Source organism: Pagrus pagrus, assembly GCF_965226575.1.
Source record: "Pagrus pagrus genome assembly, chromosome: 1".
Taxonomy (NCBI): Eukaryota; Metazoa; Chordata; class Actinopteri; order Spariformes; family Sparidae; genus Pagrus; species Pagrus pagrus.
The window spans coordinates 10,179,461-10,207,161 of NC_140185.1; the positions used below are offsets into that span (position 1 = coordinate 10,179,461).

Below are 27,701 nucleotides of genomic sequence, written 5' to 3' on the forward strand. Positions count from 1 at the left end.
CTTGTGAGAAATGTCGATCGTTCTTCGGCGCTGCTGCGTCATCACAGTTCAGTACACAGATAAAGAAAAGGCAATGCTTTAATTGCTTTTAAACTTTAGGAAAAAATCACAAATATTTACATTTAAAAATACTTATCTTCTGTCTCTACAGAGATGGAAACGTTGCACTCACAGAGACATGCAGAGAGAGTTGATGGTACAGATGCAGCCCCCTAGCGGGCCCCAGAGGAACAACAGCAGAACTGAACAGAGGAGTACGGAGGGCACTGACATTATACACAACAAATATATTTTTTGGTAGAATAAAAAGCAAGAATACATTAAGATCTTACATATACACTGGAGAAAAAAAGAAATAGGCTAAGACAGGTTACACAGAATGAGTACAATTTGATATATGTGTAATGTTGTTGGAAACAGGAGTCGATGACGAAGCTACAGCATCATACATTCATTTCCCACAGGAGTCAGGTTGGAGTCAATGCCGGCGTTGGACATGTGAGTCGGTTACACAAAATACTTTGATTTCTCTCTCAGTAGTATTCTAGTGATTATTTCTCTGCGATCATGGCGTGCAAATGTAATCAGTTAGGTAGCTGTAAAGAGTAATTTCGCTGATTTGTTGATATTAAATCCCATCTTGATACATTTTTGGGAACGTCTGGGAGGGTGAACGAGTTCCCCTAAGCAGGTAGTTTTGAATACACAGTATATGTTTTACCATGCCACGGGACATAACTGTAAGTAGATGGGGTTTTGTTGTTGTCAGATTCAGTCCTGTGTTTTAGGAGGAGGGGCGATGGCGTTACAGGCTGCTGTAGATCCTCTTGATGGTGTCGCCTTCGTCCTTGGCGATGATGCCCTTCTCGATGTAGGAGTCGACCTGCTGGTCCATGAAGTCCTTCAGCTTGGACAGGTCGTAATCTGGGAAGACAAACACAGCAATGGTGGGTTCATGGTGAGATTCAAAGAGGAAGATCATGAGGCCGTGGCGTCTGGCAGGGTAGATCAGACATTAAACTCCAGGAGCTGCCTCTTCTTAAGACGCCACACCCAAACAAGCCATAATCTGGCACGGTAGTTCGTTATAAAGGAGGGATTAAGGTCAGAGTTAGCATGTCTGGGGTTAAGAAGATACCACATACAAGCATGATTTAAGAAGGTCGAAAGATCACGGTGTGGAAAATAAAGTTTACTCCATGTTTTCACCCACAAACCAGGGGCCTCATTACAAAAACTTCCTGAGACTGAAATGATCTCAGTTTCTGAGTTTTAGAAAGACAGCAACATGGTTCCTAACTGTATATAGGGAAAAAATGAGCTAATACAGAATTGTAAGAATTTTCTAAATCAGGAATCCTAAACTAGGATTGCACAGACCCTGTCATAAATTCAAAAAAGCTGCTCAAAATGGCAGCTCAACTGTTGTTGACCAGTACATCGATGTTAGCCTGCTGGAGAAACTAACGACAATGTTAGCCTGTTGGAGAAGCTAACATCGACGTTAATCTTTTAGAGAAGCAAACAAAGATGTTAGACTATTGGAGATGATACCATTGACTTAAGCCTGTTGGAGATGCTAACATTGAAGTTAGCCTGTTGGAAAAGTTAACAATGATAGCTGGAGAAGCTAAGATCAGTGTTAGCCTGGTGCAGAAGCTAACATCAATTTAAGCCTGTTTGAGAAGCTGACATTGATGTTAGCCCACTGAAGAAGCTATTATTGATGCTATAGCCTGTTGGAGAAGCTAACATCACTGTTAGCGTCACGTATGTTGGAGAAGCAAACATTGATGTTAGCCTGATGGAAAAGCTAATGATGACGGGTTACACCCCGCTTTTCCGAAACCCCGCTGTTCCGAAAATAGACTTCCATTCATCGTAATGGCGTGGTTTCCCATTTTTTCTAAAGACCCCGCTATTCTGAAAAGGCTATTGTGGAACCCCTGACCCTAACCATACTGGGAAGTAATTGGAACTTGAAAGTCGGCTTCGGAACAGCGGTGTGTCGGGATGGAGGGGTTTCGCAATGGAGGTGTTTCGGAATGTCAGGCTGTTCCCTGATGATGTTAGACTATCGAAGAAGCCAACATTGATATTAGCCTGTAACGTTAGCCAAATAAATAACCCTTTAACCTTTAATAGGACTTTGCTGATCTATAGAGCGCCATACACCTTTAAAAAAAGTTACCTTTTTTTTTTAAGCACCACGTGTATTCACCTTGCTCTAGACAAGTCAACATAATTGAACACACCATAAGGCCGCAGCAGGACGGGGCTATATTTAGAGATGAACTCAACCTAACTCTGTATTATCCATCATGGTAACAAATGAGTTTCAGAGAGCGAGCAAACAGCTGCTGCAGCACTCGTCCTCCTCCTCCCTGCTCCTACTGACTCTGAATAACAGAGGAACAGAAGGACAGAGGAGAGCCAAGAAGCCACAGAACGACTTCTGCGCCTACCTAACGACATTTAAAGAAATGTTTTTTTATTGCGCTGCTTCGAGATACAGTTGCTTCGCTGATGACAAACATGACGTGCGGGAGGGATTAACAAAATGTGATTAGAGACGGCACCGCTTCTCTCAATCTTGGCCGTGAGGCGCCAAGAGCCGAAACCAGGATGTCGCCTCTTTGTCCATCTGCTCCTCTGGCTAATCTGTGCAGTGTGTGGGCGAACACACACACATTTACACACACACACACACTGTGCTCGCTGAGAATGTCCTAATGGGTGCTTCTGGTAGAGTAAACACAATAAATGGCCCGTCGCCCACTCTGTTACTATGACACTGCTTGTTGGTTGAAAAGGCTTTTGTTCTCCTGCAGCTGTACTTTCTCCAAACAGACAGGATAATTTGAGAATAATGACGAGGTGACATTTTTAAGGTGGCACAATGAGTGCTAGAAAACTAGGTCCCGGTGGTGGATCATTTTAGCTGCTGAGGGAAAAGCTGGGTGATTGTGGAGGCACATTTAGACTCTCTGCATGTGCTCAGTCTGAGCTCATGTCTTCTGACACCATTATCTGTCTGTCTCCTCGGCCCAGATCACTGACAGGCGGGCGGGGAGGCCCCTGTCGTCCCAGACAACCACTCCACCAGAATGCTAATGAGGTGTCCTATATAGAGACCAGGTCGGAGATGAGCAGCGAACAAAACTTCCCCGCTGCTTTGGCCCCTCTGCTCCGGACTCTGCTGCGCTATAAGCTCAGCGTCAGCCTTTTTTCCCTCCTTCTTTCTCCTGTGTTTAAGATGCGCTCGAGTATCTGGGTCAAACTTTGTTTTTATCTGCAATGTCTCTGTCTTTGAGTTGTTTTTCTGACGCACCAGCAGAGGTGGACCAAAATAGCCAACTCAGATTTACAATTAAAATTTGCGAGTGCGCAAGTATAAAAGCACAAATGTACTTAAAGGTACGAGAGCTAACAGTGCTCATCATGCAGAGTGGCATGTTTCAGGAAAATGTATGTTATTATTGGTTCAATGACCGGCGTTCACTGCAAGGTCTCTGAGCTCTAACTGAGCTTAAAATATTACTCTGGTTCCTCTCAGTGTATTAAAATCCTAAATCAAAAATCATAATTCATCTGTTTGCAACTGTTTTACCTGATTTTTTTTATCTTGTATTTTGTGCTCATGTACTTATTTTAATTGTTTTCTTTCTCCTTACTTGACATCATTGTAAACGAGGACCAGCCCTCATTGATTTTTGAGCAAGTGACTTGTTTTACAACCTAAAATACAACTAAAAAATACATAAAATGGCTCCATACAGCTCATCTGGTATGAAAAAAAAATCTCTGGCAGCCCTGAGATCCAAAATTGAAAAGAAAAGATGTTATTTACACACTCTTAGAGCTAAAATCTTCACTGTAGTGGCTCAGCTAAAAGTGTTTGCGTGTCAAGGGTCTAAATTAAGTCTTTTCAAATTAATTTTGTGCTTCTGGAGACTTGAATTATGGCGCACAAGCTCTCTGAGCCATTTGCCCAGCTACATCCCATCAGCTGTTAAGCAGAATGCTATAACACTGTTTTGCTGTGAAGCTCCAGAAACGTCTTGTGGAACTTTTCCTTTAAAGTTAAAGCTGCTGAAGGTGGTTTAACTCTTTCATGTAGCTTGTCTGTTGGGTCGGCGTGTTGTGAACTTGCCTCTTAATTGTTGTGGAGTAGAAATATAAAAGAGTAGAAAGTACCTTAAATGTGTCAAGTACAGTCAGTGATGGAATGTAACTAAGTACATTTTTTTAGGTACTTGTACTTCACTTTAGTATTTCCATTTTCTGCTGCTTGATACTTCCACTTCACTACATTTTTAGAGGCAAATATTTAACTTTTTCTCTTTTCTCTACTGCTACTTAAAAACTTCAGTAACTAGTTACTTTGCAGAGGTTCTGCATCAGGGCAACAGTAGCATCTTTTAAAATGTATAAATCAGATAACTGATCGACGCACACAAATACTTTTACTTCTGATACTTAAGTACATTTAATATCAGATACTTAAAGACTTTTACTCTTCGTATGAGTGACTTTCACTTTTACTTTAAGTCATATTTCAACACAATATGGGTACTTTTTACTACACTGAGTGCAGTACTTGAGTAAATATACTTATTCTCTCCACTTCTGCTGACCAGTGAGTCACATATTGATCGGCTCAGATTAGATCCGACTGAACAGCAGTAAATATATAAATCTCACAAAACTAGAACGTTTGTGTGTGAGACGTCCCGCTGAGACGGTCGCCGGTGGACGGAAGGCCTGAATAGTGAGAACTCATTAACATTTCATCCTCTGCTGCTTAATTGAGCACCACTGGGCATTGATTTTACACAGTGGAGAGTCCAGCAGCAGGATCCTCCCGTTGTTGTGTGTGTGAAGCTACAACAGTTGTCACAGCTCTGACTGCAGACTGCTGCTTTTTCTGGGTCACTCGCTGCTTCTTCCTTTATGAGTCCTGACAGTTACAGTGTGTCTCAGGCAGCAAATATAAATACACACTCACCGATATTATGAATCTTGAGACTTTCATCACACAGACATGAAGGTCTGTTGTTGTGATAGAAGTGCTGATTATGCAGCAGGGCACACACACACACAGACAGTAACTGTTATGGATCAGGTAGGAGGGAGTAAATGAATGGACCTTTGTCTCCCAACAAGTGAGCTGTATCTCCGTTAATTAGGACAGACTCATCAAGAATGATCCATATTCATGAGCTGTGGAGAGAAGCATCCGTCCCGTGTATCCCACACTCATTTCAATTGCAAATCAGGGGCTGACAAAAGAGGCTTCAAATTTTCTGTCCCTCAGCACATCGCCTCCGACCTGCCTGCGAGCCACCGCGGTGAAGTGAGGAGACGAGGCTCTTAAAAACTCAAAGATGGCACAAACACAAGATTAAAGGTCTGCGTTCTCTCATCTATCCTCCACCGAGGGGCTGTTTCTCACCATCTTTGCCTTCTTCTTTGCTGTGTTTCTTCAGCCACTCGATGTTCTTCCTGATGGCCTCCAGATAAGTCTCTGACTTGCCGGGCCGATCTGGGAACAGACGCAGAGAGAGAAGAAAATCATGAAAGTCTAACTCTTTTTTAGAAAGCGGAGAATAATTGAATTTCCTTTAACTTCTTCTGTGGTACAATGGCACTCAGAGGAGCATAGTTTCCCTCCGAAGAGCAAGTTAGCGCTATCTTAGACTTATCAATTATTTACACCGCGTAATTTTCCTAAAGCGAGACTTGAGCTTTATCTTTCAAACTTCAGCAGCGCTGGGAACACGCTGGCAGCCAGGGTTGTACTTTTATATTAAACTAGAAGCACAATACTCTCACTGCGGAGGAATGTTTGCTACAGTATGTACGTGATATCTACAGTCTGAGATGTATATTGACATCACTGATCAAGATCAGACTGTTGCTCAACCGCAGATTACATTTGGATTATAATGCACGGCCCTCAAATTTCCATAAATCTTGTTATGCAAGCTAAACTGACGTTACTCAGGATTTAATTAATGTCCTGTTGAAATGAATTCCCTGCTTGTAATCCTGCTCTACATTTCATTCTCTTTTTCCTTTTTCATGCGAGTGTGTTTGTGTGGATTAGACTGATGAGCTGCTGCAGTGCAGTGTACAGTGACAAAGACTAACGGCATCCTTCCTGTGAGTGTTATTGGACTGGCCTAGTTCAGGGACGAGCAGGGACTTAACTATGATTGGCTGCACGGTGTTTATTTCCTGTCAGCGCTGCTGAGGCCAAACAAGAGGACTGAAAAAAGGTCACGGCTGTTACATTCAAACTGATTTTCACTGAAGTGGAGCGAAGAATTCAACGGATGTGTTTGGGATTTGCTACATTTGAGGATTCTGAATTTATTTGAGACATTTGACACAAAACAAAACAATAAAAAATGATAGAAAAAAGAAGCAAAACATACAAAAACAAAAAAAATGGGTCATGCAAATTACAAGGCACATTGTTTATCATAATTGAGGGGCAAAACGGTAAAGTTATTTAAAATGATGTTCGAAAACTAAACTAAACAGAAAGCTATCATGCCCCCTCAGGGCATCAGGGGTGGGTGGTGGACTGACTGCTCTCAGTTGACGGCTGCTCCTCCTTGGTCGAGTCTTTCAGGTTCTCATACTCCTTCTGCATCTTGGCGGCCTCCGCCTTCGTGTTGTCGTCCTCGTCCAAGATTTTTCCTAAAGCAAAGAAAACAGAACACAGAGCATTACAAATTGTTGCTCGGCCACTGGTGCTGTCGGGGACTTTGGGGAAAAAACAAACTGATTCCATAAAAGTTGGGACGCTGCGTAAAATGTAATTAAAAGAAAAATCCAATGATTTCAAAATCCTATTGTGATCTATGTTTAATTGAATACAGTACCAAGACGAATATATTTCATGTAAAACTGAACCTTACTGTTTTTTTTCTAAATATACACTCGTGGATTGAATCCCTCCAACATGCAAAGTGAGAAGAACCACAGCTTCAGAACTTTTTTTTTTTCCAATCGGAGCTGTATTCTTATTCCAGACTAATTCATATAAATTAACATGTTATATATTGTTTGTTTAATCTATTTAAAACCTGAAGTTGTCTGTGGGCAGTGACTTCCTGGAGACTCAACTGCTCCCACCCAAGAAACACTCTGGCACATGACCCCCAGTAAAACACTGAATTGACATTTTTACATTTAAGCTTGATTAAACAAACACTATAATGTGGTTGTAGCTGAGCTTTATGTGGATCTTCTGAGAAAACCAGGCTTGATGTTTTGACCTAAGATGAGCTAACTGGCTTTTGGCTGTAGCTTCATATTTAATGGACAGATTTGAGAGTCAAACTTTCAGCCAGAAATCAAATGAGCATATTTACCCAAATTATGTTCCTTTAAAGGTGAATTTAACTCCCTTGAATCTGTCTACTTGGGAATTATTCTTTTGTCCCGTTTTGGTCCCACATCTTTCTATTTCATAACTTAAAAAGGTGCATAATAGGAGGCACAACGCTGGATATTTGCCAATATCCAATATTTTCCAACTCATTCTGACTGATTGCCAATGCCAACACTGATATATGCGCTTGTTTTTTTCCACCTATTTCATCAAGTCTCTCCTGAAGTGGACGTAACACATTATTCTGCCGGCTCTTATCCTGGTGGCTGACTGACAGATGCTGACACAGAACGATTTTCACCGGGAAACACCATTTAGTCAATTGTGTCATCCTCTCGGTCATATCGGTAGACATTTTAATTTCAGGCTGATGCCAATATTTCATTTTACAACCTTTATTGGCAGATACTGATGATTAACGATATTATCGTGCATTCCCAGTGAGAAACTTAAATAGCTTAAAATACACTGGATCATATGCTGTTGATCACCAAGTCTTTCTGGTCATTAGATTATTTCTTGAGATGGAAACATGACAAAAAGAAAAACACATTTTGCCTTTACTTGCACAGTTAAGTCTCTGCAGCTCCGCATAGCTTAATATGCTAATTACGTCTGACCACGTTGAATGAAAGTGAGTCATTTTATCGATGTGTGAAATGTTTGGAGGATAACTTGTGAGGCTGTTTACCGTTGGGTCCGATGAAGTCAGGAGGCCCGAGAGACTTGCCCAGCTTGTTCTTGGTCTGCATGGCTATCATAGCATCCAGGTTCTCTGTGGGCGAAACAGGCCAAACATTTACTTTAGATCTGATCAGCATTGTGTCGTCAGCTCCCCGTACAGACGATGAATGAAAAGCTCTTAACCTTTAAAAAGGCCCATGCTGTTCCTGTGTGACTCAGAGGGTGATTAGCATTAGAAAAGGGCTCCATCTAATTAATGGAAAGGAGGCTCGACAGTATGACGAGAGCAAAAAACCAAATCTTGTTTTTTCCATCATCTTTTTCGAGGATACAGCCTCAGAAATATAGGAATACTTTATCCACTAGTGAACGAAAAGTCTAAAGAAACAACCAAATGTATTTTGTTTGTGTTGACAGACTCAGCTTGTGTTACACAATTAATACCACGGGTTACACTTTCACAACGAGATTAGAGAATTTAAAAGACCCCATACAGCCGGGGATTGACACAAACAGATCAGATGGTTCAAACAGACCCAAGTTAAGTGACAACTGATCCTCTGTGGATTAACAAAGAGGTAAACATTATGTTCAAAGAACAGAGGAGGCAGATGTTCTGTAGATACACACACACCCCAGAGATCAGCTGAAATTATAGAGACATCAGATCCTCTATATCAAGTTCAACAAACACATTAATTCCCCCAATGAAGCATTTAGAGGAACAATTTAAACACTTTATAAATGGATTATACTTCACTGTAATCTAGTTGTAGCAGCTATAAGGACAAGTGTTTATACTGATACTAAAGTAAACATGTTAGATCCACATTACTGATGATTCTCTATCAAAAATGTAATTGTGTTGTCAAAGTACCAACAGTCATCACTACAATAATGTCACAATATCGACAGCGATGTATTTGGCTAAAAATATTGTGATATTTCATTTTGTCACCCAGTCTTTAGATTTGTTAAGTGGCTTTGGAAGAAATTTCAAAATATGGAGAAATATATTGTGAAATGTGATGTAGCCTAAAAATATTGCAATATTATTTAAAGCCATATCACACAATTACAAGTTAGAGTGGAGGAAGTGTTTATTTTATTAGTGGCATTTAGCAGCGTGTTTGTAGATCGCAACCCCCTGGTGGCTGCTGAAAACGTTAAAAAAACTCAGAAAGTCCTCTCTAGAACAAGTGTTTGATTTGTATCTGTGTTCTGGGCCACTGTAGAAACATATCAGTGCAACATGGCAGACTCATGAAGTTATTATTCAGGACTGGATACAGCGGCGCTGCTTAGCTTCGCTTCCAATTCTGCCCAGTGGCCACTCGCGGTATTGCAACAGTAATTCCCCTGCGGCCCAAAAAGCATTTTCACCACAGAGCACTGTATGAAAGAGACGTCGATACAACTATTGACAGGACACCTCAGACGGCACACAAGGTCAGTTATGACTCTTTCCATTATGATTTTCTCATTCATGGAGTTGTCATCACAATGTAAAGTCTCAGGGCGGGAACTAGCTGGTGTGGCCACCGTGAGACACTCTCCTGCAGATATTGAGTGGGCTGCACATCCAGGAAGAAAAATCCAGGAGCTAGAAAACGCTTCTGGAGTATGAAAGCAATTCTTGTTTGACTAAGTAGACGTCATCTTTACATTCAGTATATAGTTCTTCATATTAATCTATGAGCAGACCAGCTCCCTCTGAAGATATAAAAGACTCATTCTAAGGGGAAAAGATGATTCTTAGTTTCAGGTGATTATACACTAATAAAAACATAATTATGAATATTATATCCCATTTCTGCCGATAGATCCTCCTAAATCCTACACACTGAAACTTAAGGGGAGTTTGACGTGGTGGCAGAATATTAGAAATGTGGATATCAGGACACGAGGACAACAAGGAGATAAGAGAAGCGGGAGAGGCGCCGAGACTGAGCATCAGGGAGTCTCACAATTTCCCCTTTCATCTAGATTCACTCCAGCCTGCTTTCATTTCCTCTCTTATTATCTAAGCATCTCACTTTCCCTTTTACTTTCTGTGTATTCAGGCTGCCTCCTCCCACCTGTTGCTGAGTGGAGGCCTATTATTTCATCCATCTGCCCACACAGACACACTCACACACACACACACACACACACACACACACACACACACACACACACACACACACACACACTATCTGTCTTGGGGCTGTATCACCCTCAGGCAGATTAGACTTGATTGACAGCTGTGTGTGTTCAGTTTTATACCTGGGTGACTCATCGGAGCATCGCGGGCAGCTGGGGGAGGAAGGGTGGAGGTGGAGGTGGAGGGGGCATTAACATGTTGCTAGGCGATGGTGAATACTGTCCACTTATCTCCTAACAACCTATACGACATAAGAGGCTGCCTAGGAAACTGATGTCTTGTGTAAGCGTATATGCCTGTTTTGTTCTGGTGTGCAACGTCAGCAGCGGCCATTCGCTCCGCTTTAAGAGACAACAATGACCAGAGCGGCTGCTGCCAGCGGTCATCTGAAGGAGTATTGATTTATCCCGCTATAGCCTGCACGGGTAACTTGATCACTGCTCTTTTAGCAGGACATGCGCATCGTAAACCTAATCTGATTAGTTACACAATTATATTTCTGATTGAGGTTAAGGCTGAAACAAATAGTTGAATGGTCAATAACCAGAAAATTAACTGGTTTCAATTTATTATTTAGTCACACAATGTTAAAAACCCCAAACGTTTTTTGGTTTAAAGGAGACCCATTATGCTTTTTCCCCTTTCCTTGGTCAAAGTCCGCACTAACAGAAGCTCTCATAAAATGACCGTGATGTTTTATATCACTGAAAATTGTATATTTTTCCACTGCTGGATTTAATGGACATAATCTTTGGCTCTAGAAACTTGTGGTGGTCAGTTTTTTCATAATTGTAATGTGAAATGACCGGAAAATTCAGGACAACATTGATTAATCGACACAGTAATCAATAATAAAAATAATCTTGCCATCCTAGATACAACTACATGTATAAAAAGAGGAGATCTTTTCTATTTTTTCTGTCTGAGACTGAAGCTGTTGGGTCTGGGGCATGCTGAGGCTCACACACACACACACACACACACACACACACACACACACACACACACACACACACACACACAGATGACAGCTGTCCCTTACAGGTGACTGACCTTTTCCACTGGCTACTGATGTGATGGCCAGCCATAAAAACGGGGCTGGTTATATAGGGTGCCCCTGACACTAATCTGTCTGTACAGGCTTCACACTCCACCGCACACGCTGATAGGCAACATTAGCTCGACTGAACACACAGAACGCAAGGCAAAAGCACATAAACCACACAGAAAGAAATGCATGTGTGCTAGTCGGCAAATGATGGGAGTGAGACTTTGATCTTTCACTGTGATGTTTTCTCTTCAACATGGCTCGAATCAATATCAAACCATTATTAATATATAGCGTTGATATAAAGATAGAAACTGGGCTTCAAAGCAATAAACTGTGGTACACTGTAATGCAGCACATCAGCGCGACCGTTTGCAAGTGTAGAACAAAAAAATCAAAAACCCTTCTCGCTAGATTATTTATAAATTACTTGCTCAACATTAAAGCATACTTTTTACTCTTCAACCTGCCTGTCTCTGTGTCTGTGTTTAAGTCCTTAACTGATTAACTGTGACAAGACTAACTAACTGAGCTAAATAATCTAGCAAACATTACAGCTTTTAACAGCACTTAACAGTCTTGAAATGTATGAGGGACCAGGAAAAAGTCCCATAAATTCCCATCTTCAAGGACCTATTAAAGGATTCCATGTTTCACGTTCTGTCAGTGAATGCACCGGACTACAGATAAACGATGTTTGTGTTGTGTCATGTCTTACCGAGATAGGACACTCCCTCCTCTGGCGTGATGGTGCCGTACTTCACCATCATCTTAACAAAGTCAATCAGCGTCTTCATGATGGTGATCAGTGTCTCTCTCTCCTGAGTGTCTTGGTCTGCAACAGCAAACCAGAGTATGAATTGAAAACCAGGATCAAACATCGACGCTAATTGGCTTCCATGCAGTGAATGTTACCACATGGTGATCGACTGTCGGGGTTATAATGATGGGATTATAAATAATTACTCGTTATGTGTGTGTCAGCACTTCAGAGGAACTTCTATCTCTTGGTTGACGGCTGCAGTGACGCAACGATCCAAAATGTCACAGTGCCCCCGTGGTGCGTTTGAGTTCTCACCTGAGTCGAGGCTCCTGAGCAGGCGGTAGAAGTTGGGGAAGTACTGCAGGTCCTGGAGGCCGTCTTCAGGGCGCACCTCGTTGCCCTCCTCAGCATCTTTGTCCCAGGTGTTGGCATCTGCGTCACCCTCCTCTTCTTCTGCGTCTCTGTCCACCTCGTCCTCAATCTCATCGTCATCTTCTTCCTCGTCCTCGTCGCCATCGTTATAGCGGCGTCTGGGTGAGTCCCATGTGTCCTGGAAATGCCAGATTTTTATTGTCATTGTTGTTACTCTTATGATTGTTGTCATACTATCACTTTGTTGCAGGTTTTTACCGTGTTTGCGTCTGAGCCCTGGTCGTCCTGCTCTCCCCTGGTTTCTTGGTCGTTGCTCTCGATGTCCTCGATCTCGTTGTTCTTGGCGTTTTTGGTGATGAGATCCTGGAGAGCCTCGGCCACCTGGTACTCCAGGGTGTCCGCCTGGCTGTCTGTGATCTACAGAGAGACACAGAAACAGAACAATCGTGCCTTTAACAAATGTGCTAGAAAAGAACAACATGCGCTGATGACAACCCTCCGTCTATCACACATTGATCAGTGAGAAATCCATCTCAGGGAGCAATTTGGCCACCGCCAGACTACTTATTGAGTGTCATGAAAGCGCTTCACAACCGGAATCAGGGAACAGAAGACAATTTACACCTCTCTTACTCTCCCGGTGAGGAGGCAGGGCTGCAGAGAGACTTCCTGTTGAGGAAATGTCATGCGGCATGCTGTGTCGGACGCCATACGAGTACGAGCTCAGAACCTACCAGCCCAAGTTTGAGCAGTTTGGAGACGATCCGGTCGAACACCCCTCTGTCGTCCTCCTCGTAGATTTTGTTAGCTATCTTTTGGACGATGTCTTCTGCCGTCAGCGGAGTGCCGTCGACCTGACGGAAGCTCTCTGTGTCATCTGAGACAAGACAAAAGAGATAATGTCAATTTTTTTAAACATTCTGAACGTGCTTCTTAGCTGGGTGCAGGTGTCTCTGCTTTAATTCTCCATCTGTCTCACTTTTATTCAGACTTTTCTCCAGTTTTAACAGTCAAACAGCATACAACTTTTATATTTCAAGCTTGTTTTCTTCCGCAGGACCGAGCAAGAAGTGTACAATTGTTACAGCTTGACTCTTACATAACAGTCCCCACTGCTTTCCAAGGTCCACACACAATCAAAATGAGCAGTGCCAGAATACTTCTGCCTGTATTGGCGGGCTGAATCATCGCCGATGTACTTCACCTCCAAACATTTATTTCTGTCGCACTCCAGGAACTGAGAAATGAAATACAGAGCGCTCTCGCCAATTTTAGATGTAGCGTAACCCGAAGAGCTGCTTGACATTGCCGGGGCCGACCCCGGGAGTCGATGAAGCGTAGCACTCAGCGAGCTGAGTCTGAGTCACCTCGGCTCAGAGTCTCTGCTTTGGGCTGATGATTGGATATCAAATTACGTGCGTATGTGGAGAAATGTGTGCTGATCTGATGAAATCTGTGGATACGAGGAATCTGTAGGTTTCAGCAAATTGATTGGAGTTTGAGTGAACGTGGATTCAAATGTAACTGAGGGGCTGTTTTTGATGAGAGGAAATGAGGACGAATGTTTAATTGAATGTGATTTCTTAGATCAGTCAGGAATCTTTTTCTTTCTTCAACATCATATGGGATGCAGATGAGATATGATTGGTTGGTGTCTATGAGAAAAACCCAAGACTTACACAGGATATAAAAGTCTCCTATGAAGAGCAGTACATTAGCTTCAGCTTTCACAACTGCAGTCTCTGAGGGCGAGAGGATAATCTTTCTCTCTTGCGAGCACGTGTCCTGTCTTTGACTCTTTCTATCTGTCTCTGCTTATCCCCATCACATGCACGTGTTTTCTCTGTCCACTCTTTCTTAAAATGTCTGCCCGGTGGCCCAACAGTGACAGACGGAAGCACAGGACATGAGGCCTGCCCTTGTGGGTCAGACAAGCAGAAAGACTCAGACCCAACGGGGGGCTGAGCAGCTAAATCACAGCACCTTTACGAACAAAGGTGTGTGCGTACCCGGGTACTTGCCGTAGTCCATCCCGTTCTTGGTGGAGTCGTAGTCCTCAGCCAGACGGCGGCTCTTGGTGGAGTCTGATTCATCTGGGACGTACTGCTCCTCCTTTTTCAGTGGCACCTCCTCAACGGCCTCCTTTGACTTCTGGCCATCGGCCAGTGACTTCAGCACGGTTAAGTCATCAAGGTCCTGCTGCGACTCGGTGTCCTTGGATGAAGTGGGACGCTGGCTCTCTGAAAGGCAGCACAGACAATATGAGCAAACTGGAGAAATGCATGCGGTGAAGACATCACCGTGGTTCTCTTTACTGATGAAGCCTGTTTTACTGGAAGTGCTGCAACATGAACCCACTCAGCAGGCGGATATAAAGTCTTTAATTGATTGACAACGAGGTTTCCTCTTACCAGCCGACTGAACTGCAGCCTTCACGCTGTCCGCCTCAGCAATCTGGGGAAATGACGAACAATAAACTCATAATTTCCAGTCAGGATGTAAACTGATTAATAATGTCTGCCGGGCTAATGAACAGATTGTTTGACGAGTGACAATAAAGAACATTGGGCCGGATATTGGAGGAGAAATCAGCTGTGGGGCTTACCTGCTCTTGTAGTGGCCTTTCTTCTGTCAGCTGTCTGTTGTACACAGTTTTATCTGCAACAGAGGAGATGAAGCAGAGTTTATTATTTAAAAACAGACCCAGATGTTGGAGTTATGGATGCAAATTGCACACAGATAACCAGGCTATGACAAGATAAAACAAATCTCTGACATTTATTTCAACTTTGATTGATTGAGTTCTTTGTTTTTCTTGTTATTCTGTGACATTTCCTGCTCTCGGATTTATGTGATCACTCCTGCTCTCCCAACTCAGCACCGCAGCAGAGGCAGAGCTTAATCGGATTATCAAACAAAAGATTAAACTGCGGCGAAAATAGACCACAAGCGGCCATAACATGCGAGCAGCCAGCCAGTGCTGGGCTGGAGATGAACTTTAAACACGCTGCTTTTTCTTATATTCTGTGTTAGTCAACAGGTTTACAGCTGAAATTAAATCGGAGTTACTGAAACAAACAATAAAACATTATAAAACCTGACAAACTGAATTGAAGAGAAATCCCTTTATTACTCCTTTAACTCCCCATGTGTGGACTGTACAAGGTGTACAACTTGTATATAACCAATTTTTTAATGTCTAATAATGAGTTCATCTCGTATAGTCTCTGTTTTTAAATTCCCGGCACCATGTGAGCTGAAAAGAGACTTTTATGAGCCTTTTGCGCTTTAAAATCTTCTTTTATAAATCACAGAAACAGCTCGTTTCCTGCAGGATTCTTGCACAAACGCTTTGACACTTCAAGACTACTACGATGAATCTTTAGTCGCACGGCAGAGGCGACGTCCCACTCACCGTCCGCTGAGGCTGTAGGTGTGGGGAAGGCAGAGATCTGGCTCACTACATTCAGGACAAGAAGATGGAAAAGGACCAAAAGGCCGACGGATTTTGACGCCATGCTGAAATCTCGGGTCGTCCAGGAGGAAGATATATCCCGGCTCTTTGTGGTGTGCTTCCCTCCCCCAGAAGAGAAAGTGCTGAATGTGTGGACAGCTCCGCTCCGCCTCGCTCCGCTCCTCTCCGGCCGCCCGCTGGTGCTGAATCTGCCGCGCAGGCTGCGCCCTGGGTAGCCGCTCTGTCAGACGCACCGGGGCGGGGAGGGGCCGGACAAATCTCCGCTGTGCACTGGAGCTGTTGACGAGCCGCGGTGCTGAAACCAGGTCACCTCTCTATAATTACAAGCAGATAAGCTGGGAGGCTCTTCAAGCCCCGTGTGAGCTACAGCGTCACCTGCCAAGCAGTAATAGAGCCCACTACAACAAGACCTGCCCCCTCGTGTCTTCACCGAGGAGGAGAACACTGCAAGAAGTGTCCGTCTTAGCAAGACTTGCTCATTGTTGATCAGGGGAAACAAATCAAAGGCTATGCCATGATTTCAAGAGCCAAGAGATCTCAAATTAATTCAGATTTTGCTTGAAATAAGTTGAATTTCTTTGGGTGCTACAGTGAAAAAATCCCCAGAAACAAGTGAAGGACGCCATTTTTGGGTCATTCCATGAAAACGTTACATTTTTATATCCCCAGCCTCTACAGAAGAATTACACATGAGAAGCACTTCAGGCTTAATTTCTTTTTTCATATTTTATGGCAAAACAAGAGGTTATTTGAACAATTAGGCTACCGCCTCTTGGGTCATCAATTTATCAATGTTTGTTTTTGAATCAGTTATTTCACAGTCCGAGCACCCAGAATGTCCCCACGGTCAAAAAACCATGGTCTCTACCATTTCAAATGCAGAAATATACATAACTATCAACTTTATGATAGAAATGACATTAAAACATAAAATTCCAAGTGAATATGATAAAATATGTAATGAAGGTCATCCTTTTGAATCAAAATCCCACTGATGACATCACTTTACTCCATTTGACCTATTCCCAGAAGACCCATGAATAATGGATAAGATAAAGTCCACTGTCTCTTTTCAGTTCTAAGAAATTTTAACATTTATCTCAAAATGTCATGAGAAGCTTTTAGTCACTGGTGTGACCGACTTTATAAAAAGTCAAATACAAGTGGACTGAATGACATGATTTAGTGAGTTTTACATGATTGACAACATGTGTTTTGAGTTCCTGTAGCAGCCATTTTGTAAAATGCATTTTTCATGAATATTGTTACTGGTGTTACCGTCACTGGTTTTACCTGCCTTATGGGTAAAACCATCTTAAAAAAAGATAGAACAATCACTAAGCTTTCATTTATGTGTATCCATAGAGTCAATGAGTTATGGAATTTTAAATATCAGAAAAAGAAGTCAGTTTTCAGACATTGTGCCTTCCCAAAGTGGTAATTTCTGTAGAATGACCCTTTTAACCCATAACATTATTAAAGGTGCACTATGTAGCTTTTCTGAAGTAATTTTAATCAGAGGAGAAAGATCTTCATTGACAGATTTCTTCATGCCTAAACAAACTAAATAAATGTTTATATTTGGCGGACCCTGCCACCTTTATAGCTTCAAACAGTGTTCTGGGACCTTATTTTCCTCTGAGAACAGCTTGTTTATTCAGTGATGGAAAAAATAAATATCTCTGAGTTTATGTCTTTGCCTCTTTAATATTGTAAACATTAAACATCTTCTCTGAAAACACACAGTGCCCCTTTAAGTGTTCAGGAGACTGAACTAAATGCTGAGTTTGACATTTTTCGCAGCGTTTGAGCAGAAAATCCTCCCATCTCGTGCGTCACACACAACCTGCGTCACGGTTGTAGATCTACGGCTGGCCGGTCAATAGCAACCGTTAATAAAACGGCAAACAATTAGACACATAAACAAAGAGGGAGATATATGAGGTCAGGTTTATGACCAGTTTGCTTTCACAAGCGCAGCGTTTGACTAATTAGATGGAGGCCTGCGTGTCTACCTGATGATTCAGGTGTTATTAGGTCCAGTTTCCTGTGTTCTGTTCCCGACGGGAGGCTGCGAGCAGAATGAAGTGGTTTAATTTCCCTCTTCTTTTATTAGACTTGCACAGGAGGAGAGAGTGAAGAAGAATCATCTGTTTCATAAAAGGTCGTCTCCTATAATTTAGGTACTGCAGCTATTATGATAGTAATAGAAATGGCTTTTAACAGGTTCCCTTTTAAGGTCACGGTAACAAAAAATGGCAAAAATCAAATGTCATGATGATAAAGCTTGTGATCCACAGTGTATTAAAGGATAAGTTCACCCAAAATTCAATCAGACTCATGCTGATAGAAAGCTGGGTGAAGTTTTGTAGTCCACGAAACATTTCTGGAGCGTCACAGCAATAAAGGAGTTGCAGCGTTCTCCTAAAAACGTGAAGATGTGCACTTGTTTTAACACATGAAACACCAACTGAAACAAAACACAAAACACAAAATGGCTCCATACAGCTTGTCTGGTGCAGGGAGCCCAGAGATCCCAAATTGATTTGAAAAGATGTAACCGCCCTACATAGTCACTTTAGTTTCTAGATGTCTTGCCTGCTCTTTTTTCAGTTCCTACCTGTAATAGCTTGGATATAGTATCTGTGATATACAACTACTTAAAATGAGTTAGGGGATATGGTAGGCTATATGGATATGCAATAAAAGTTAAATGAAATGTGTCGCATCATTTTTGGGCAACAAAAATATTCACAAAACAAAATAAAATGTGTTATTCCTTATTTTGGAAAAACAATGTATGCTAGTGAACGGAGAGAGAGACAAATAATTGTGTGATCCGGTTTGAATTGTGCCTTTAAATACACATATGATGTTTGTCAATTAAAAAGATAATTTTCCAATTCAAGAGAGTTGCAGGTGGTCAGGAATAAAAGCAAAATACCATCTAGTTTTGTGTTAAACTGCTCATTGAACTACAGCGTCACCAACATCAACATGGCCGCCAATTTAACACCTGTTGTAGTCTTTATAATTACATATTTTCAGTCTTATATTCATTGTTTCATGACAAACTGAACTCTCTGCACTTGTTCAATTATTTATCACTCTCCATACACTACCATACAAAGGCTTCCCATGAAGGAAACCGGAAAGGGCGTGGCTTCAACAACGCCAAGGCGGAACTAATTACTGCTGCTCCAGTGGTCCGCACGTAATTAATTTAATGAACACTTGAAAGCAAAGCGCCAAGATTAGCTCAGCAAAACTAAATATTAAGCATGTAAAGGCATAAAAAACTAGAGCAAAGAAGACGAGGAGGACTAAATGAGCAAGATTCAGCCTCCGAGGTGTGTTTTGTTCATGTTAAATTGTAAAGAAGTGCAACAATTATACGACTTTGATATTACAGTTGTGATTTGCAGTGACGTAGTTTAATTGTATACGTTAAGTGAGTGTGTGTAGTGTTTAAGTTCACATAATGTTTATAAGTAAATTAATCACTTACAGTCAAGCTACAAGTGATGTTATGATGTGTTGAATGGCTTTAGGGGCATGAACTGTAAACACATGACATGATGAAGCATTTCATTCACTGTATTCTTTATAGGGATGTTGATGATTAATCATTATTGGATAAATAGCCGTTAAGAACTGATAGAAGATGTATTAACTGACAATCAGAGACAGGCACAAATACATCAAAGTATCTTTTTACAAATCACTAAATACTTATCAAATATATCAAAATGAAATCAAAATACTGGTATGTATTATTGTATTTAATTAACACACAAGTAGTTGGTAATTTTAAAAATGCAAAAAGACCTTCGATACCAGCTGATGTTATTACATTTTAGCCATTGAGTCGCCTCAGTCTGGGTTGGATTTTGTTGGGTCAGTGTTATTTCGTTTATTATCTAAGTAACTTGCCTCCTAATGTGGCCTACAAACAATTTTCCAATGGAAAAACTTTCAACATATTTAATATATTAGTTATGATTAATCCATAATCGATTGTTGAGGCAACTATCAATAAAGAAATTGTTTACAATTTGCACCCCTAATTATTTATTATTTGTTTCTCTCTTTAACTCAGTTCCCACTGGTTGGTCTGGAACAAAACCAATTTTTTATCATGACTCGTGCCTGTTACTGGAGGGTCTACAGACGTTATTTACACCCTTTCTGAAGCCAAAATCTTCACTGTAGCATGCACACACCGTCTGAAGCTCGACTGCAAGTCTAAACAATTTATGTGGCTGAGGAAAATGAAGGCAATTACAACCTTTTTGAAGCTGAAATCTCAACTGTAGCTGCTAAGGTAAAAGTGTTAGTGCATGCCCTGACCTAAGTGGGTGCGCAAGATCGACCGCATGGGGAGGGTGTAAATAATGTCTTTATAAATACATTTTGGATCTTGGGGCTTCCTGAGAGTTGGATTACACCAGACAAGCTGCATGGAGCCATTTTAATATTTCTTTCTGTTGTTTTTTACATTTTAAAACGAGTCCCCATCTACTTCAGTTTTTTAGGTGCTTCACTGTTCTCCTGTGAAGCTCCAGAAATGTTTTGTTGACTAGAAACTTCACCCGACTTTCCATCAACATGGGGGTGAGTAGATAATTACTGAAGTTTCAATTTTGGGTGAACTGTTCCTTTAACAACACATTTCGTATCCTTCCATAGCAGGGACCTCTTAATTGCTGCATTAGGGTTTATGATGTGGATGATGTGGCATGTTGCTGTTAATCCGCTGGTTTATGAAAGTCTTATGTGTGGGATTAAAATGCACCCCGGCGGTCAGGGATTTGACAGTTCTTATCTCAGAGGAGTCACTTCACTTCTCAGCACACATTTATTTGTCATAATAACAGTAAACGTGTCAATACCTTTCCCTTTGCTAGCAGAGTAAATGTAGCTGTGACTTAATGTTGTTTACTGTCAGTTGTTCCCCCACACAGTAAGTGGGAGTGATGCTCTGTTAGCTTTCACCCTGTTAAAATTTAGTGTTGTTGTTGCTGGCTGCGTGCCATTAGTGGCTAGTGTGTGAGTGTCTTCTATCTGTTACAGTTCAGCTTGCCTTTAGGGAACATTCAAAAGAATACAATATAATGAGATAATACCATGCGATGCAATAGTTATTTTTCACAGTAGACATATTGGATTGTCATAGTAGGAGAAGCACAAGTGTTACCTTTAGGGCTGCAGCTAACAATTATTTTCATTAAACTATTCATCAGACGAGTCTATGACACGTCATGATCATTACTATTTCTCAGCGCCCAAAGTGACGTCATCAGATTGCTTCTTTTGTCAAACCAACAGTCCAAAACTCAAAGACTCTTCATTTACTGTCAGGAATGACAAAGAAAAGCAGCAAGTCCTCAAAACAAGAAGCTGCAACAAGCAATTATTTAACACTTTTTCTCAAACAATGAGAGGAACGATTGATTGACTGACTATCAAAATAGTTTAATTTTCTTTTGATGGACTAATTGTTGAGGGACCCTGACACCAAAACAGCTAAATGGACTTAAGCCATCGTTACCCTTATTATATATCAAAGGAGCCGTCTCACACACAGGCTTCAATTACTCCTGCTGATAAGGTCAGGCAGACGCTGTGCGAGGTGCAACAAAGCTACCAGAAAAAGTGAAGACGAAGTCAATTAAGCTCAGTTTGGCGCCCACACAGTCCTGAGAGGAGGTCTCATCAAGCAACATAAGTGAAAACATCTCTGTGGGGGAGCTCTGGACAGGTGATGGGACCAGACAATGTGTTGAAACGGTTTTCTTTTGACTGTTTATAACCAGTAGCACATATTTCAGTTTTATTGCTACACATAACATTGCTGACATAACACAACATCCAAAATAGTTAAAAGCAACCACAGTCTCTTTAGTTTCAGAAACTTTTGAATTGTTTGCTTTGCACCTGGATTTCTCCAGAGCTCTGACTGGATATCTGTTGATCGTCACAAAGCTCTGGTTGCTCTGAGCAACTGGAGACATTTCCACCTGAGAGAGAAAAGCTCATTACTTTCAATATTATTCCACACATCCCCTGCTTTCTGACATAGCAGGATTAAGTGTTGGTACCATTTATTTGTTTCTATCAAGCTGGAAAAGGTAGTTGTGATATTATAGCTCTTTTAAAACTAACATGCTTAACCCGTAGTAAAGTACGTTTTAGTTCAAACTGAGTGTTTTTTATGTTGTAACTTTATGTTTGTTTAGGTTGAATTTTCTATTTCGGCCTTGTCACAACGCTGTGCTTATCCCTGGGTTAGTCTTATGCACAAAAAACCTCTTGGTTACGGTTAGGAAAACATCATGGTTTGGCCTAAAATACCTGTTGTGGTTGCCACGATTTGATGGAGATGGTGCGACTTCCTGTAAAAAATAGGCAGTTTTGGTCAACAAGAACTGCAGGAAATGTCCGCACATGTGGAATTGTAGAAATGTTAACTGCCAAAATGAAATCCTGTCTGGCGACTGGCCTGCCGCGCTCATGGTGCCTCCAGTTCCCCCACTTTTAAGGAATATAGCTCAAAATGTTTTTTAATGACCTTTGGTGGCTCTTGGTGTTGTTAGTATTTTAACCTTTTATTTTTTATTGATTGTTTTTATAACCTATCTTGTTTTGCATTTCTGCACATATTTTTGATATGTTGCATTTTTTTCATTGCTTTACTGCTGTTAGTGTGCCTTCTTGCTGCTGATTTGTACACCACCATGGTCATCTCTGTTTGTTGAATGTGCTTTATAAATGAACTTGATTTGATCTGATCTGATTATTCCTCCTGAACATATCTGTACATTTTGCAGTACTGGCTGGACTTTCCTCCCAGGCTTTTATCATTTTAATGTGCTCCCTCTCAGCTCAAGCTTTCCTTTTTGTCTCGTTCTCCCTCTCTCCTGCCCTAAGGAAGGTTTCAGTGGGCGAAGACCAAGAAACAGAATCCACAATACACCCAACATTTATCGAGCAGTAAGCGCTATATATTCACTTCAGGACTGTTAAAAACAGAATACACAATGACGGTTAATTGTAGGCTGTTAGTTTGACAGCCTAACAACAGCTTTCAGACTCATTATGTGTTCACAAAGGACACAGCACATTGAAAGAAACAGTTACAGCAGTGGATGGCATATATACAGATTGCATAGGGGGTGGACAAAATAACGGAAACAATGCAGTCCAATACGGCAACATCAAGGCTTCAAAAATGATCAGAAAGATATTGTTTTACATGAATGTTGTGTCAGACGCAGAATAAACTATTCATTTGAGGATATATTATCAATTGAAAACTCCCATTCTGACACTTCATAATAATATAAAAACTCACTCAGTGTGCAATTTTGCCAACACAGCGAAGATTCTTTAAGATCGTAGAGTGATTTCTGCCCCATCACTGTGCTCCTTGCGCAGTGCAGGATGGGATGTTTGCCACCTCCTGTAGGATGACTGTACTTCCTGTCCTCTGCCTGCCTCAGCAGTCTAAGAACAGGATCCCTGCCAAGATCCCGGCCTATCAGATACTCAGTCTGCTAAGAACACCAAAGGACACCTCTGAGGAATATCATGTAATCATCCAGATCAGTAATGATCAGCGAGAGGGGAAGGAGAGATTCTGAGGATGTGCAGCTGTGCTCATTTCCTCAAGTTGACATAGATTTATTTATTTATATTTACCACCATTCCCTCATATTTGATTTTTCTTGCTGATCTTTTCTATGCCTGTCCTAGTTCAGGATGTCATCATGTGCAAAATGCACATCACTACTGACATCTTGTGCGTGGCAGCTGTAATTACACTCACTCTTTTGTTTGACAAGATGCCAACATGTAAACAAAAAACCCACTATTCACTCCATGGAGAAAAGAGATTATCCATCAGCGTCCAGCCCCTGATGAGAAATGATATTCACAAGAACTTCCTGACCCCTGGAAACTCTTGTAAACAACTGGTTTGGCTGTAAGTGTACGCTTGGGCTGTAATGTATGTTGTCATAGATCAGGGGTCAGTTTGCAGTGGCTCCAAGTGGCTTTGACTAAAATTAGATGGAAATGAACAGGCCTTATGGTTAACATTATTGTTGTCGTAGGGCTAGAGTGATTCTTACATTCTTCTGATGTCCTGTCTGTTCCAGCAAGTTATGATTTTGTCAATGACCTGGGTGACCCTGAGCTAATATCATTGTGGTTCAGTTCAGTTTTGTGTTTTGTAAACAGTTTACTTTATTGCAGGCTAGTTGCAGGCTAGTATTATTGTAATGAAACCACCTAATCGCTTTACTGCAGAGAAGACACATGTGAAGGCTAATTTAGACTTTTTTAGGCCGTCACCATCAGGCTAAAACGTGTTTTGCAGCTCCAGACAGATTTTTTTTATTTTTTATTTTTTGCAAGGGAGGGGAGCAAAAAAGTACTCTTTCGATAGTAAAGGTTGCCGACTCCTGTCATGGATGGTCTGTATTAGCATAGCTATTGAAATTGGACCGTCTCACCATAAATAATACAATTAGATTTACTTTATGTTGTTGTTGTTGTTGTTAGTCAAAAACAACATAATCTTAGCCATGGAAGCACTGTCAAAACCTCATACAGGAGATGTAACTACTGAATTTTAACAAATATTTTATCTTTTGTGTTTGTTTACATGGTGACTTCGTAAAATGTACTACACAGCAGTAGCCAGTAACTTCTTTCTATAGGTGGGATGCTGGCTTGATAGTGGACCCTGATCAGAGAGTAGAACAGAAAGAGCTCATTGGACAAATACAGGTCATGGATGAGCACGAGGTCTGGGTTTGGATGTTTGGGTTTGTGGTTCTAAAGAGAACAGAAGAAATGATTACACTCTCTGTCTTCAATACCATTTAATTACATAAATATATATAACAAATTAATTTAAAACTTGAATAATTAAAGGTGCTGTGTGTAAGAATTGACCAACTGTAACTGTGAGAAACAGCTAACTGCTGCTAACTGTAGTTGCCGGTGGCTACTTAGCTTGGTTAGCTGTGGGGACTTGGAGCAACAGGGAATTGTTGGTATTTACACCATTAGCACAGCAGCTTTGGACTGGGAGGGGCCAAGCAAGACCCCAGGAAGAGCGCCAGGCTTTGAAGCCAACTTTCATAGTGGCCAAACCATGTAATTACAACGTCATGTGATGCACTGGGGCCCAAAAAGACTTTTCCCCATTAGCTTACTTTGTGAAAAAAGTGTCTCTAAAACGGTGGATACATTTTTCAGGATACAGGTTTAATGTAACGTCCTTGGGGCCATGGCTTGCTGGCTGGCTACAATACATAGACATCACAATGTAACACCTGTTATTTCTTCACATTCTGTTGATTATTTTAGCTCATTTTTTGAATTTTCTCAACAAAAATTTGTACATATTGCACCTTTAAATAAAATAATCATTCATTTATAATGAATAAATCTGAAGTATTCTCATATCAGTCTGTGGTGTGTATATATAGTGAGTATACTGCCATCATGTGTTTACTGAATAAAACACAGTTTGTGCTGAAATGAGACTTGGTCAGCTTTTAATAATAATAAAACCTTATATTTCATACAGGTGCACATATTTGGTGCAGTGGTGATTACAAACTACATCGTAGTTATATAGTTTGTGAATAGATTAGGGAATATCACTGATTAGTGAAGACTTCAGTGATAAAAATAAAAATGGTACAGCAGTTGATAACAAGATTCTCCAATTGAATACTTAAATAGCTCAAACAGGATAAGAGTTAAAGTTCAGACAGGAAATGAGTTTATTGTGAATGAAGTATGCAGTAGAGAAGAATCTCCAGCGAACACGATCTAAAGTCCCACCATAGTCCTCAGCCTTGAACGACACTGACTTAGGTGACATCACATATGCAGTCATACCCCTCAAGGGCTGTAAACTTTGAAAACCAAACAGAAAAATACATGAGAATCATTGTCTCTGGCTGTGTGTGTTAGGAGGAAGAGCTGTTGCGGTGGCCCGTTGACTCTGTGTTTATTTGTCTTTTACTGTTGTTTGTAAATGCCATCTGACTCTCTTTTTGGAAGGTCTAAACAGAGTCTGTCTCCAGAGGACACATCAGACCCTAGGGTGAACTGTTTGTATGACTTCAAAGACGGGAGCGCTGCCTCACGGAGTCGTTCCAGAGGAAATTGAGGGAGGGAGGGGCTTTTTGATATTTCATCTACTTACAGCCTTTCAAACACTATACAGAGGACACTTTATTTGTTCAGCGTTTTCCAAGAAATCCTGTGGTTATTTGAGACAGACGACCCTTTGTGTGGACACATTGATCCATTCTTGTGTTCAGATTGCTATCTGTTGCCACCAGGCCATTGTGAATAGTGGTTGATGTTGTTCCTTTTGTTCCATTTGAACATCCAGTTTGACTGAGGAAAACACAACTGTTAAATCTTTTGGATAAACCATATTAGCCACTTGTTTCTCATTAGTTACACTGTTTTTATGACCGCAGTCACAAAGAGCATGAGTGATGTATTAACGTGTGTGAGGAGTCACTTCACCACTAGAGGTCAATGCTTTCCTTTCAAACACAGTGGGGAACAAAGAGTAGAAGGAGATGTTGCATGAAATCAGATAAAAAGGGAAAGAGGCCAAATTAATGAACAAAACGAGCAAAAATCTGAACATCCTATTTTTTTCCCCCATGGAAATTGGTTTAATGAAACTTCACTGTGAGTGAAACACCACTGAACATCTGTGACACTGCCTCATCCTGATTTATAACTTCTTTTTATCTCTTTTTAGTTTGACTAGCTTTACTGTTTTTACCAGCTTCAGGCAGTTACAGTGAATGACCCGGTAGTTCTCTGTAGCGTTCCTCAAAGACGTTCTCAAAAGTATAATGTGCTGCAGCAGGGATCAAACGTGTGACCTCCCAGTGTAGTTATCAACAGTCGGGCCTCTCTCTCTCACCAGCTGACATGAAGTGATAATGCTGCTGACATCTTCCTCGTCCTCTGATCCTCTGGATGGTTCATTAAGTCACAGGCCACTTTAGTCCACCAGCACCAGATATTTTATATTTTGTTTGTGTGTTGTGTGTGTGTGGTCTTGTTTAACTGCACTTCTGAAAGCACTTGTTTAAGTCATCTGTGGCTCTAGAGGAGCTTTGTCAGGTCTGAGAAAATGACCCCTAATGATGTCTTGAGGTTGAAATCTGTGTTATGCACTCAAGCATGGGGGCTTGAAAGATGTGCTCATACCAGGCAGTTTGGCTTTAAAGAAAAGATGCTGCATTATGGGAATTGTAGTATCCAATGTTTTTTTAACTTGATTAGGGAGTAAAAGTCTTTCTTTGACCATTCCTTCTTAAATCTGTCTTGTGCAACACCAATGTAGTGAACTACCCCTTTAAGATTAGGTTTAGGGTGTGGGATGGTTTAAATTAAAGGAAAAGTTCAACGTTTTAGAAAATACACATATTTGCTCTCGTCAGCTTAGATTTGAGCGTGGTGCAGTAATAAGTGACATCATAATGCCTCATATCAGGCTATTTGAGATGGCCTTCTTACTAACAGAGGTTGGACATAGCTAATCAGCGTACTTACCACTGTTGCCAGATCTGCCGAGAGAAAAAAGCAACAGGTCTATAGAAACAAGCTCAAAAGCAACCGGCCTGCCCCAAGCATCTGACCTTGCCTCAAATGCATCCAATTTATCAATTTATACTGTATTTACATTTATGTATGAGTATATTTATTTTCCATTTCAGAAAAAAGTAAAGTAACCCAATACTAGGGATTTTAATAATA

General features: G+C 41.1%; 1 protein-coding gene across 2 annotated transcripts; it reads right to left on the reverse strand.

Moving 5' to 3' along the window:
- Window positions 1-60: 60 nt before the first annotated feature.
- On the reverse strand, window positions 61-16,277 carry scg3 (secretogranin III). 2 transcript variants are annotated; one of them, XM_084365091.1, is made up of 12 exons: window positions 15,831-16,277; window positions 15,021-15,073; window positions 14,827-14,869; window positions 14,437-14,655; window positions 13,150-13,292; window positions 12,674-12,832; window positions 12,359-12,593; window positions 11,999-12,115; window positions 8,097-8,180; window positions 6,598-6,708; window positions 5,456-5,545; window positions 61-924 (listed from the first exon to the last, which is right to left on the reverse strand). In XM_084365091.1, the coding sequence occupies exons 1-12, from the start codon at window positions 15,931-15,933 to the stop codon at window positions 806-808; spliced, it is 1,476 nt and encodes a 491-aa protein (XP_084221217.1). In that variant the 5' UTR covers window positions 15,934-16,277; the 3' UTR covers window positions 61-805. The 2 variants fall into 2 exon arrangements, with proteins under 2 accessions (XP_084221217.1, XP_084221216.1); XM_084365090.1 differs by having other exon boundaries at window positions 14,425-14,655.
- Window positions 16,278-27,701: the final 11,424 nt, after the last annotated feature.